The sequence below is a fragment of the Staurois parvus genome, unplaced genomic scaffold (genome assembly GCF_062004578.1).
Source record: "Staurois parvus isolate SC_StPar_1 unplaced genomic scaffold, SC_StPar_1.0 ptg001607l, whole genome shotgun sequence".
Classification (NCBI taxonomy): domain Eukaryota; kingdom Metazoa; phylum Chordata; class Amphibia; order Anura; family Ranidae; genus Staurois; species Staurois parvus.
In genome coordinates, this window is record NW_028319403.1 from 41903 (window position 1) to 55966 (window position 14064).

General features: G+C 51.5%; 1 protein-coding gene across 1 annotated transcript in view; it reads left to right on the top strand.

The window, feature by feature from the left end:
- The first annotated feature begins 6233 nt into the window (after positions 1 to 6233).
- LOC149435115 (tumor necrosis factor receptor superfamily member 9-like) overlaps positions 6234 to 14064 on the top strand; it is a 32031-nt gene continuing 24200 nt past the window's right edge. Inside the window, exons 1-2 of the mRNA XM_089662997.1 lie at positions 6234 to 6395; positions 8520 to 8624. Of these exons, the coding sequence (XP_089519123.1) occupies positions 6269 to 6395; positions 8520 to 8624 (232 nt within the window). The 5' untranslated portion in view covers positions 6234 to 6268. The remainder of the gene's footprint in view (positions 6396 to 8519; positions 8625 to 14064) is intronic.

Below are 14064 nucleotides of genomic sequence, written 5' to 3' on the forward strand. Positions count from 1 at the left end.
TAGAAGGACCCCAGGTAACCGATGTCCCATAGTAGGGTGCAATCCCCACACTGGATAGGATGGACCCCAGGTAACCGATGTCCCATAGTAGGGTGCAATCCCCACACTGGATAGGATGGACCCCAGGTAACCGATGTCCCATAGTAGGGTGCAATCCCCACACCGGATAGGATGGAACCCCAGGTAACCGATGTCCCATAGTAGGGTGCAATCCCCACACCGGATAGGAGGGACCCCAGGTAACCGACGTCCCATAGTAGGGTGCAATCCCCACACCGGATAGAAGGACCCCAGGTGACCCATGTCCCATAGTAGGGTGCAATCCCCACACTGGATAGAAGGACCCCAGGTAACCGATGTCCCATAGTAGGGTGCAATCCCCACACCGGATAGAAGGACCCCAGGTAACCGATGTCCCATAGTAGGGTGCAATCCCCACACTGGATAGGATGGACCCCAAGTAACCGATGTCCCATAGTAGGGTGCAATCCCCACACCGGATAGGAGGACCCCAGGTAACCGACGTCCCATAGTAGGGTGCAATCCCCACACCGGATAGGAGGGACCCCAGGTAACCGACGTCCCATAGTAGGGTGCAATCCCCACACCGGATAGGAGGACCCCAGGTAACCGATGTCCCATAGTAGGGTGCAATCCCCACACCGGATAGGAGGGACCCCAGGTAACCGACGTCCCATAGTAGGGTGCAATCCCCACACCGGATAGAAGGACCCCAGGTGACCCATGTCCCATAGTAGGGTGCAATCCCCACACTGGATAGAAGGACCCCAGGTAACCGATGTCCCATAGTAGGGTGCAATCCCCACACCGGATAGAAGGACCCCAGGTAACCGATGTCCCATAGTAGGGTGCAATCCCCACACTGGATAGGATGGACCCCAGGTAACCGACGTCCCATAGTAGGGTGCAATCCCCACACCGGATAGGATGGACCCCAGGTAACTGATGTCCCATAGTAGGGTGCAATCCCCACACCGGATAGGAGGGACCCCAGGTAACCAACGTCCCATAGTAAGGTGCAATCCCCACACCGGATAGGAGGGACCCCAGGTAACCGACGTCCCATAGTAGGGTGCAATCCCCACACCGGATAGAAGGACCCCAGGTAACCGACGTCCCATAGTAGGGTGCAATCCCCACACCGGATAGAAGGACCCCAGGTAACCGACGTCCCATAGTAGGGTGCAATCCCCACACCGGATAGGATGGACCCCAGGTAACCGATGTCCCATAGTAGGGTGCAATCCCCACACCGGATAGAAGGACCCCAGGTAACCGACGTCCCGTAGTAGGGTGCAATCCCCACACCGGATAGAAGGACCCCAGGTAACCGACGTCCCATAGTAGGGTGCAATCCCCACACCGGATAGGATGGACCCCAGGTAACCGACGTCCCATAGTAGGGTGCAATCCCCACACCGGATAGGATGGACCCCAGGTAACCGATGTCCCATAGTAGGGTGCAATCCCCACACCGGATAGGATGGACCCCAGGTAACCGATGTCCCATAGTAGAGTGCAATCCCCACACCGGATAGGAGGGACCCCAGGTAACCGATGTCCCATAGTAGGGTGCAATCCCCACACCGGATAGAAGGACCCCAGGTAACCGACGTCCTATAGTAGGGTGCAATCCCCACACCGGATAGGAGGGACCCCAGGTAACCGATGTCCCATAGTAGGGTGCAATCCCCACACCGGATAGAAGGACCCCAGGTAACCGATGTCCCATAGTAGGGTGCAATCCCCACACTGGATAGGATGGACCCCAGGTAACCGATGTCCCATAGTAGGGTGCAATCCCCACACTGGATAGGATGGACCCCAGGTAACCGACGTCCCATAGTAGGGTGCAATCCCCACACCGGATAGGATGGACCCCAGGTAACCGATGTCCCATAGTAGAGTGCAATCCCCACACCGGATAGGAGGGACCCCAGGTAACCGATGTCCCATAGTAGGGTGCAATCCCCACACCGGATAGAAGGACCCCAGGTAACCGACGTCCTATAGTAGGGTGCAATCCCCACACCGGATAGGAGGGACCCCAGGTAACCGATGTCCCATAGTAGGGTGCAATCCCCACACCGGATAGAAGGACCCCAGGTAACCGATGTCCCATAGTAGGGTGCAATCCCCACACTGGATAGGATGGACCCCAGGTAACCGATGTCCCATAGTAGGGTGCAATCCCCACACCGGATAGGATGGACCCCAGGTAACCGATGTCCCATAGTAGGGTGCAATCCCCACACCGGATAGAAGGACCCCAGGTAACCGATGTCCCATAGTAGGGTGCAATCCCCACACCGGATAGAAGGACCCCAGGTAACCGACGTCCCATAGTAGGGTGCAATCCCCACACCGGATAGGAGGGACCCCAGGTAACCGACGTCCCATAGTAGGGTGCAATCCCCACACCGGATAGGAGGGACCCCAGGTAACCGACGTCCCATAGTAGGGTGCAATCCCCACACCGGATAGAAGGACCCCAGGTAACCGATGTCCCATAGTAGGGTGCAATCCCCACACCGGATAGAAGGACCCCCGCAAGGACACAGGGGCCCCATGATCCCCTATTGCCCGGGGGGCCCCATGAGTTGTCAGTCTGCCCCTGGATGTAAAGTGGTTGTAAACCTCAGACATGAAATATAAACAAAGCACATCCCTCTATAGTGTGTGCTCGTCTCAGTCCAGAGCACTGAGTGTCATTTCTGTCTGCTGCCTCCCTCCTCTGCTATCAGCTCTCACTTCTTACAGGTTTTCCTGACACCAAGAGATAAATGGTGACACGAGAGGGATCTCCAGCTCACAACCAGTGATTGACAATCTCAGCTCTGTTCCTGTGCTGTGTGAAAGGTGGGGGGGGGGTCCCTTCCCTCCAGTCCCTTCCCTTCAGTCAGCTGTCACTGAGCTCTGCAGAGTTTCATTTCAGCTCTTCGCCCCCTGCTTTCTGAAAGCTCAGACAAGCTGTATAAATTCTGCACTTTAAACTGACGTAGAGAGAAACATAGAAAAGTAATGGTAGAAAAAGACCGAGTGGTGCATCAAGTCTGCCCTTTTTTTTTTTGGGTGTGGGGGGGGGGGTTGTTTGTTTATTTTTTTGTTTTTGTTTTCTTTATCATTTTTTTTTGTAAACAGATACACAGGTACAACTTATGTGGGAGGATTTGCTTCATCTCTGTGTATGGCCGGAGGCCGGTCCCTGAACTGGGGTGCCGGTGACTGGTTTGGTATTTGTCGCCATCCCTCGCGGTCGCTGCGATTGCCCTGCGATTATAATGGCCGCGTGCTGCAAGGAGCGCGGGTCACGCTGCAAACATCAGTCACTTTACAGTCGCTCGGGATTTCCCAGAGGAAACATTTCTTGCCTTTGTTATAAATTGTAATTTCCTGTCAGCTCCCTCCCCCACCTCCCCAACCTTCACCTGTAGTCACCTCTTCTTATCGGGACGATTCCCAGGCTGGACGTCTCTTTCCTTTTCCTGGGAAAATATATCAGAATGATGACTGTAGCAGATTCATGTACCCCCCCCCCCCCCACACACACACAAAATGATACAAAAGTAGATACATTGTTACATTCCATATTGATACTTAATAGAAGTGATCCTTCTGTATTATGAATCATGTGGATGTATTGGTCCTTCCAGGATCTTTATTGGTCATGACTTTGTCACCGGACCATTTATTTCACCAATCACTGGGATTCTGGCGTGAAGCCTTTACTACGCCAATGTCACAAAAAAGCCCGGCGAGGCGTGTCAAGGTGTTGTTAGGCATTTCGTAACCGGGCTTTTTTGTGGCGTTAGACCAGTAATAGCTGCTCTCTGGCAACTCCACCATGCAGCTCATTTTTGTTCAAGGATTATTGTATTGTGCTCTCTGAAACATCGTATTTTTCCAGAGCAGCCTGGATTTCTCCTGAGGTCACCTGTGGGGGGGTTTTCTTTGTATCCCAAACAATTCTTCTGGTAGTTGTGGCTGCCATCTTTTATTGGTCTACCTGACTTTGGCTTGATATCCAGAGATCCCCAAATTCTCCACTTCTTAATAGGTGATTGAACAGCACTGACTGGCATATTCAAGGCTTTGGAAATCATTTTATATAGTTCCATTACCTTGGTACGCAGGTCTTTTGACAGTTCTCTTCTGCTGACAAGCTCATTGACTATTTATACACAGATCCTAATTGTGATTTATAAAGCCTCAGATGTAGTAAAATATTTATATTTATGTACTTCTCACCGGTACTTATATAGCCGCGCTTTCCTGCAGGCAGGGAGGACTCAGTATAAATGGTTATACCCCGGGCCATTGCCTGTTTATATAGGGTCCAAAAAAGGTTCCTAGACCCTCCCTCAGTATATTGATGGGCTCATGTTGACCCTCCCTCAGTATATTGATGGGCCCATGTCGACCCTCCCTCAGTATATTGATGGACCCATGTTGACCCTCCCTCAGTATATTGATGGGCCCATGTTGACCCTCCCTCAGTATATTGATGGGCCCATGTTGACCCTCTCACAGTATATTGATGGGCCCATGTTGACCCTCTCACAGTATATTGATGGGCCCATGTTGACCCTCTCACAGTATATTGATGGGCCCATGTTGACCCTCCCTCAGTATGTTTATGGGCCCACGTTGACCCTCTCACAGTATATTGATGGGCCCATGTTGATCCTCCCTCAGGATATCGATGGGCCCATGTTGACCCTCCCTCAGTATATTGATGGGCTCATGTTGACCCTCCCTCAGTATACTGATGGACCCATGTTGACCCGCCCTCATTATATTGATGGACCCATGTTGACCCTCTAACAGTATATTGATGGACCCGTGTTGACCCTCCCTCAGTATATTGATGGACCCATGTTGACCCTCCCTCAGCATATTGATGGACCCATGTTGACTCTCCCTCAGTATATTGATGGACCCATGTTGACCCTCCCTCAGTATATTGATGGACCCATGTTGACCTTCTCTCAGTATGTTGATGAGCCCATGTTGATCCTCCCTCAGTATATTGATGGACCCATGTTGACTCTCCCTCATTATATTGATGGACCCATGTTGACCTTCTCTCAGTATATTGATGGGCTTATGTTGACCCTCTCACAGTATATTGATGGGCCCATGTTGACCCTCTCATAGTATATTGATGGACCCATGTTGACCCTCCGTCAGTATATTGATGGGCCCATTTTGACCCTCCCTCAGTATATTGATGGGCCCATGTTGACCTTCTCACAGTATATTAATGGGCCCATGTTGACCCTCCCTCATTATATTGATGGGCCCATGTTGATCCTCTCTCATTATATTGATGGGCTCATGTTGACCCTCTCTCATTATATTGATGGGCTCATGTTGACCCTCCCTCATTATATTGATGGGCCCATGTTGATCCTCTCTCATTATATTGATGGGCTCATGTTGACCCTCTCACAGTATATTGATGGGCCCATGTTGACCCTCCCTCAGTATATTGATTGGCCCATGTTGACCCTCTCACAGTATATTGATGGGCCCATGTTGACCCTCCCTCAGTATATTGATTGGCCCATGTTGACCCTCTCACAGTATATTGATGGGCTCATGTTGACCCTCTCTCATTATATTGATGGGCTCATGTTGACCCTCCCTCATTATATTGATGGGCCCATGTTGATCCTCTCACAGTATATTGATGGGCTCATGTTGACCCTCCCTCAGTATGTTGACGGTCCCATGTTGACCCTCTCACAGTATATCGATGGGCCCATGTTGACCCTCTCACAGTATATCGATGGGCCCATGTTGACCCTCCCTCAGTAGATTGATGGACCCACATTGGTGATATAGTCTTTTTGAACCTTTATTAAATCTTCTCTCTTTCATCCATTCATAGATTGAATTGTACCGGTTGACTCTCCCCTCGTTCTCATCAATAGGCAATATTAAGTGTCTCTCTTTGAAATTCTCTGGAATTCCAGCCCCGAGTCTCTTCCACGAATCCAGATTTCAGATCTGAGGGTGTTTTCCAGTTATATCCATGAAAGTGCCAATCCGTCTTCTCTCCACAAATCTCTCGGCTTGCACATCATAATTACAGGCTTTACAACGGATTATCTCCGCTAAGGAAGGACAACAATTGGGCAGCGAAGATGTTTTACCTCTAAGAAGAATCATGAGACCTTTCATATTTATATTGTCTCCTCTGTAGGTGAATCACATCAGGAGTGAGGAGAGATCATCAGAGACGATGAAGATGTTGTGGCGTGGACTGTCTGTGCTCCTCTGCATCCTATGGAGTCATCTGTGCGATAGAGGAGTTCAGGGAGACGGATGTCACACTCGGCACAATGGCTGCTGCGTCTTGTGCAAACCAGGTGAGGGGGCTTCTCCTCTGTACAGGGGTCTGCCTGCATCCTGTGTAACCCAGGTGAGGGGTGGAGGGGCTCATCCTCTGTACAGGGGTCTGTCTGCGTCCTGTGTAACCCAGGTGAGGGGTGGAGGGGCTCATCCTCTGTACAGGGGTCTGTCTGCGTCCTGTGTAACCCAGGTGAGGGGGGCTCATCCTCTGTACAGGGGTCTGTCTGCGTCCTGTGTAACCCAGGTGAGGGGTGGAGGGGCTCATCCTCTGTACAGGGGTCTGTCTGCGTCCTGTGTAACCCAGGTGAGGGGGGCTCATCCTCTGTACAGGGGTCTGTCTGCGTCCTGTGTAACCCAGGTGAGGGGTGGAGGGGCTCATCCTCTGTACAGGAGTCTGTCTGCATCCTGTGTAACCCAGGTGAGGGGTGGAGGGGCTCATCCTCTGTACAGGGGTCTGTCTGCGTCCTGTGTAACCCAGGTGAGGGGGGCTCATCCTCTGTACAGGGGTCTGTCTGCGTCCTGTGTAACCCAGGTGAGGGGTGGAGGGGCTCATCCTCTGTACAGGGGTCTGTCTGCGTCCTGTGTAACCCAGGTGAGAGGGGCTCATCCTCTATACAGGGGTCTGTCTGCGTCCTGTGTAACCCAGGTGAGGGGTGGAGGGGCTCATCCTCTGTACGGGGGTCTGTCTGCATCCTGTGTAACCCAGGTGAGGGGGCTCATCCTCTGTACAGGGGTCTGTCTGCGTCCTGTGTAAACCAGGTGAGGGGGGCTCATCCTCTATACAGGGGTCTGTCTGCATCCTCTGTAACCCAGGTGAGGGGTGGAGGGGCTCATCCTCTGTACAGGGGTCTGTCTGCGTCCTGAGTAAACCAGGTGAGGGGGGCTCATCCTCTATACAGGGGTCTGTCTGCATCCTCTGTAACCCAGGTGAGGGGTGGAGGGGCTCATCCTCTGTACAGGGGTCTGTCTGCGTCCTGTGTAACCCAGGTGAGGGGGGCTCATCCTCTGTACAGGGGTCTGTCTGCATCCTGTGTAGCCCAGGTGAGAGGGGCTCATCCTCTATACAGGGGTCTGTCTGCATCCTGTGTAACCCAGGTGAGGGGTGGAGGGGCTCATCCTCTGTACAGGGGTCTGTCTGCGTCCTGAGTAAACCAGGTGAGGGGGGCTCATCCTCTGCACAGGGGTCTGTCTGCATCCTGTGTAAACCAGGTGAGGGGGGCTCATCCTCTGTACAGGGGTCTGTCTGCGTCCTGTGTAACCCAGGTGAGGGGGGCTCATCCTCTGCACAGGGGTCTGTCTGCGTCCTGAGTAAACCAGGTGAGGGGGGCTCATCCTCTATACAGGGGTCTGTCTGCATCCTCTGTAACCCAGGTGAGGGGTGGAGGGGCTCATCCTCTGTACAGGGGTCTGTCTGCATCCTGTGTAACCCAGGTGAGGGGGGCTCATCCTCTGTACAGGGGTCTGCCTGCGTCCTGTGTAACCCAGGTGAGGGGTGGAGGGGCTCATCCTCTGTACAGGAGTCTGTCTGCGTCCTGTGTAACCCAGGTGAGGGGGGCTCATCCTCTGTACAGGGGTCTGTCTGCGTCCTGTGTAACCCAGGTGAGGGGGGCTCATCCTCTGTACAGGGGTCTGTCTGCGTCCTGCGTAACCCAGGTGAGGGGGGCTCCTCCTCTGTACAGGGGTCTGTCTGCATCCTGTGTAACCCAGGTGAGGGGGGCTCCTCCTCTGTACAGGGGTCTGTCTGCGTCCTGTGTAACCCAGGTGAGGGGGGCTCCTCCTCTGTACAGGGGTCTGTCTGCATCCTGTGTAACCCAGGTGAGGGGTGGAGGGGCTCATCCTCTGTACAGGGGTCTGTCTGCTTCCTGTGTAACCCAGGTGAGGGGTGGAGGGGCTCATCCTCTGTACAGGGGTCTGTCTGCGTCCTGTGTAACCCAGGTGAGAGGGGCTCCTCCTCTGTACAGGGGTCTGTCTGCGTCCTGTGTAACCCAGGTGAGAGGGGCTCCTCCTCTGTACAGGGGTCTGTCTGCGTCCTGTGTAACCCAGGTGAGGGGTGGAGGGGCTCATCCTCTGTACAGGGGTCTGTCTGTCCCCCTCAGTGTTGTGTGATGCAGTTAACCCTTTAAATGTCTTCCTGTCTGCAGGATATTCCTTATTTAAAAAATGTGAGTGTAAGCCCTGCCCATCCAACGGCTACACGGAATACCCGACTGCCGAACCAACCTGCAAGAGGTGTCAGAAGTGTGAAGGTAGGTCGGGGTGGGGGTGGTGGGAGAGGGGGAAGGGGGTTCGTTTTTTGACCCAATTTATGTTTCTATTAAATATTGGGTGGTGATTAGAATTGCGTGACAATTTGAATGTTCATTTCTATGGTAACTGATGACTGACTGTCTACTGATTCCAGAGTGTGCACAACAGTGTCAGATAACACAGCCCTAGGACTAACCCTAGAAATACACCTTGTTCCTGTCCATCCCCATGGTGGGGGACCCCATAATAATCCTTCGTTTTCGCTAATCAGCCGCGATGAACACCTTTATCCCCTTATTTCCTTACCTATTATTTTCCTGCTGATTTGTTTAATTTCCATTTTTCTATCTTTTAATATTTAAACCTTCTGGTGTGTTTAATCGTTTTTTTCCTATAAAAAAGTGTCGCATTAAAAAAGTGCAAAGTTTAAAAAATATATACTTACTTTATTATTATTATTATTATACAGGATTTATATGGCGGCAGAAGGTTTGCTCAGCGCTTTACATTATAGTGGGGACAGAACATGAGACAAGACAGTAACAATACAATACACGAGGGGATCGAGGGCCCTGATCCTGGGAGCTTACAATCTAGGAGGGAGGGGATAGTGGTACAGGAGGAAGTGGCTGTGGGGGATGGAATGGTAGGAGGAGTGGAGGAGATCGGCTGTTAGGTGAGGGCGGGGTAGGCTTCCCTGAAGAGATGGGTTTTTAAGGTGCGCCTAAAGGTGAGGAGGGAAGGTGACAGTCTGATGGATTGGGGTAGGGAGTTCCAGAGGATGAGGGAGGACCTGGAGAAGTCCTGCAGTCAGGCGTGGGAGGAGGAGACCAGGGAGCTAGGAAGTAGGAGGTCTTGTGAGGAGCGAAGATTACGGGTTGGGTGGTATTTGGGTATCAGGTCGGTGAGGTAGTTTGGGGCGGAGTTATGAATAGCTTTGTATGTCTGTGTTAGTAGTTTGAATTTAATGCGTTGGGCAATCGGGAGCCAGTGGAGGGAATACAGAGAGGGGTGGAGGACACTGAGTGGAGGCCAGTGGAGGGAATGACAGAGAGGGGTGGAGGACACTGAGTGGAGGCCAGTGGAGGGATTGGCAGAGAGGAGTGGAGGACACTGAGTGGAGGTCAGTGGAGGGATTGGCAGAGAGGGGTGGAGGACACTGAGTGGAGGCCAGTGGAGGGATTGGCAGAGGGGGGTGGAGGACACTGAATGGAGGCCAGTGGAGGGAATGACAGAGGGGGGTGGAGGACACTGAGTGGAGGCCAGTGGAGGGATTGGCAGAGGGGGGTGGAGGACACTGAGTGGAGGTCAGTGGAGGAAATGACAGAGGGGGGTGGAGGACACTGAATGGAGGCCAGTGGAGGGAATGACAGAGGGGGGTGGAGGACACTGAATGGAGGCCAGTGGAGGGATTGGCAGAGAGGGGTGGAGGACACTGAATGGAGGCCAGTGGAGGGAATGACAGAGAGGGGTGGAGGACACTGAATGGAGGCCAGTGGAGGAAATGACAGAGGGGGGTGGCAGATACGGAGCGGTTGGTAAGGTGGATGAGTCTGGCCGCTGAGTTCAGGATAGACTGAAGCGGGGATAGTCTGTGATGAGGGAGGCCGGTGAGGAGGGAGTTGCAGTAGTCCAGACCTGAGATAATAAGGGAGTGAACGAGTAGTTTAGTAGTGTCTGGGGTTAGGAACGAACGTATTTTGGAGATGTTGCGGAGGTGGAGTCTGCATGAGTTTGCCAGCGATTGGACATGGGGTTGGAAGGACAGGTTTGAGTCCAGGGTGACACCGAGGACTTTGGCTTGTGGGGTGGGAGAGATGGTGGCATTGTTGGTCGTGATGGAGAGGGTGGGGGGGCAGGCTGGGGGGAAAACTAGGAGTTCGGTTTTGGAAAGGTTCAATTTGAGGAAGTGGAGTGACATCCAGTCTGATATGTCGTTCAGTAGGTGTGTGATTCGGGCGGAGACTGAGGGGGTGAGGTGGGGGGCGGAGAGGTAAATTTGCGTGTCGTCGGCATAGAGGTGGTAGTTGAAGCCGTGGGAGTGTATGAGTTGGCCAAGGGAGGAGGTGTAGATGGAGAAGAGAAGGGGCCCGAGGACAGAGCCTTGGGGGACCCCAACAGAGAGGGGGAGGTGGTAGTGTTATAGGTAACACTGAAGGAGCGTTGGGATAGATAGGAGGAGAGCCAGGAGAGGGCGGAGTCTCTGATGCCGAGGGAGTGTAGTTTATTAAGGAGGAGGGGGTGGTGGACTGTATCGAAGGCCGCAGAGAGGTCCAGGAGAAGGAGGACAGAGTAGTGGCCATTGGCTTTGGCGGTTAGCAGGTCGTTAGTGATTTGAGGAGGGCGGTTTCGGTGGAGTGTAGGGGACGGAAGCTGGACTGTAGGGGATCGAGGAGGTTGTTGTCAGTGAGGTGGGAGCAGGGGCGGACTGACCATTTGGAAACTCGGGCACTGTCCGAGGGCCCGGGGTCAGTAGGGGGCCCCATGAGATGCCCCTGGTACCTTTTTCATAGGCTTTTTTGAGTTTGGGCAAGGACACAGGGGCCCCATGATCCCCTATTGCCCGGGGGCCCCATGAGTTGTCAGTCCGCGCCTGGGTGGGAGCTTAGGTGATTGTAGACTAAGCGCTCAAGGAGCTTGGAAGTGAGTGGCAGCAGAGAGACGGGTCTGAGGCTGTTCAGGTCGGTGGGGTCCAGGGAGGGTTTATACACACATATATATATATATATATACACTTTTTTTTTCTTTTTTTCTTTGTCATTTGCAATGCTTTGTAGCAGATTCACAACTTTAGTGTCATTTTAAATGGGACAAATGAATAAAATGTATTAGACAGGTGCGGTTTGTTTCATTTGTGTCATTCGGAGATTCAGTTGTATCCGAATTTCCAAATCACAATAGTAACGAATTTCAATGAATCCAAAATTATAAATATATAAGCCAGTGAATTAATTGATATTCATTTGTTTCATTCGGATGACAGAATGCGATAGTTTGGGGCCTTTTCATTAATCTTTGAAGCTTCTGAAATGACATAACGGCATAACGAATGATCCGAATTCACCTGGATTAACTATGTAACTGTGAATTGATTGGGATCCATTTTTATTCTAGCGAATGTGGCGCGATTATTCTAATAAGATTCTTTTTGTTTTGTGGTTGAACCTCAGATCATTCATTTGATTCATAGTTAGTCTGGCTGAAAAAAGACAAAAGTCCATCCAGTGCAACCAAAAAAAAAAAAAAAAGTTATAATCCTCCACCCACAGTTGATCCAGAGGAAGGCTAAAAATCCCAGCAAAGCACGATCCAATCTCCTCCTGCAGGGGAAAGAATTCCTTCCTGACCCCCCGAGAGGCAATCGGATATTCCCTGGATCAACTTTCCCTATAAATGTTATATCCAGTTATATTCTGTGTATCCAAGAAAGAATCCAGGACTTTCCTCCAGCAATCCACTGAGCCGGCCACACCCAACTCTGGAGGGAGTCTATTCCACATTCTCACAGCTCTTACTGTGAAGAAACCTTTCCGTGTTTGGAGATGACATTTCTTTTCCTCCATCTCCACGCCATTGTATGAAATAAATCCCACTGAGCACTGAGTACAACCTGCAGCTGCAGAGCTCCCGAGACATTTCCCTTCTAGTTTTTGGATGCTCGATCTCCTTTCTTGGATGTCCTGACACCCCCACAGATGTGAAGATCCAATTTCTGCTCACTTGTGAAATCATCCATTACAATATTTAAAGAAACCTAAAAATGACACTTGATAGGATCTCTCCTGGGACTTTTTATTCCTCCTTTTCTCTAGTCTCTTATTTTTGGAGGATTCCGCCCAACAAACACAGTCAGCTGGGATTGGGGAAATCAATGCAACGTGATGACGTCACAAATGCAGCCAATCTTCCGAAATAGCAAAAGAATACCAGATCTACCGAATCGTTTTGAGATAATCATCATGACAGGACAAAATGATTTACTTCACTAATGAAACCAAAACAAAACATCTCTAAAATGTTTACTTTTCATATACAATAGCATTTAAAAACAATGACCTCTGACTGATGTAGAAACAAATCCATATCATCATCATTATTATTATACAGGATTTATGGCGCCAACAGTGTGCTCAGCGCTGTACAATATAACGGGAGACAATACAGATCAATACAGATCAATACAGATCAATACAAGAGGGATAGGAGGACCTGATCCTGGGAGCTTACAATCTAAGAGGGAGGGGCTGATCCTGGGAGTTTACAATCTAAGAGGGAGGGGCTGATCCTGGGAGCTTACAATCTAGGAGGGAGGGCCTGATCCTGGGAGTTTACAATCTAAGAGGGAGGGGCCTCATCCTGGGAGTTTACAATCTAAGAGGGAGGGGCTGATCCTGGGAGCTTAAAGTCTAAGAGGGAGTGGCTGATCCTGGGAGCTTACAATCTAAGAGGGAGGGGCTGATCCTGGGAGTTTACAATCTAAGAGGGAGGGGCTGATCCTGGGAGTTTACAATCTAAGAGGGAGGGGCTGATCCTGGGAGCTTACAATCTAAGAGGGAGGGGCTGATCCTGGGTGCTTACAATCTAAGAGGGAGGGGCTGATCCTGGGAGCTTGCAATCTAAGAGGGAGGGCCTGATCCTGGGAGCTTACAATCTAAGAGGGAGGGGCTGATCCTGGGAGCTTGCAATCTAAGAGGGAGGGGCTGATCCTGGGAGTCTACAATCTAAGAGGGAGGGCCCTGATCCTGGGAGCTTACAATCTAAGAGGGAGGGCACTGATCCTGGGAGCTTACAATCTAAGAGGGAGGGGCTGATCCTGGGAGCTTACAATCTAAGAGGGAGGGGCCTGATCCTGGGAGCTTACAATCTAAGAGGGAAGGCCTGATCCTGGGAGCTTAAAATCTAAAAGGGAGGGGCTGATCCTGGGAGCTTACAATCTAAGAGGGAGGGGCCTGATCCTGGGAGCTTACAATCTAAGAGGGAGGGGCTGATCCTGGGAGCTTACAATCTAAGAGGGAGGGGCTGATCCTGGGAGCTTACAATCTAAGAGGGAGGGGCTGATCCTGGGAGCTTACAATCTAAGAGGGAGGGGCTGATCCTGGGTGCTTACAATCTAAGAGGGAGGGCCTGATCCTGGGAGTTTACAATCTAAGAGGGAGGGGCTGATCCTGGGAGCTTACAATCTAAGAGGGAGGGCCTGATCCTGGGAGCTTACAATCTAAGAGGGAGGGGCTGATCCTGGGAGTCTACAATCTAAGAGGGAGGGCCTGGTCCTGGGAGCTTACAATCTAAGAGGGAGGGGCTAGTGGTACAGTAGGTAGTAACTGTGGGGGATGGACTGGTAGGAACAGTAGAAGATTCCAGTATTAGCTGAGGGCAGGATAGGCTTCCCTGAAGAGATCGGTTTCCAGAGATCGCCTAAAAGTGGGCAGAGTAGGCGAT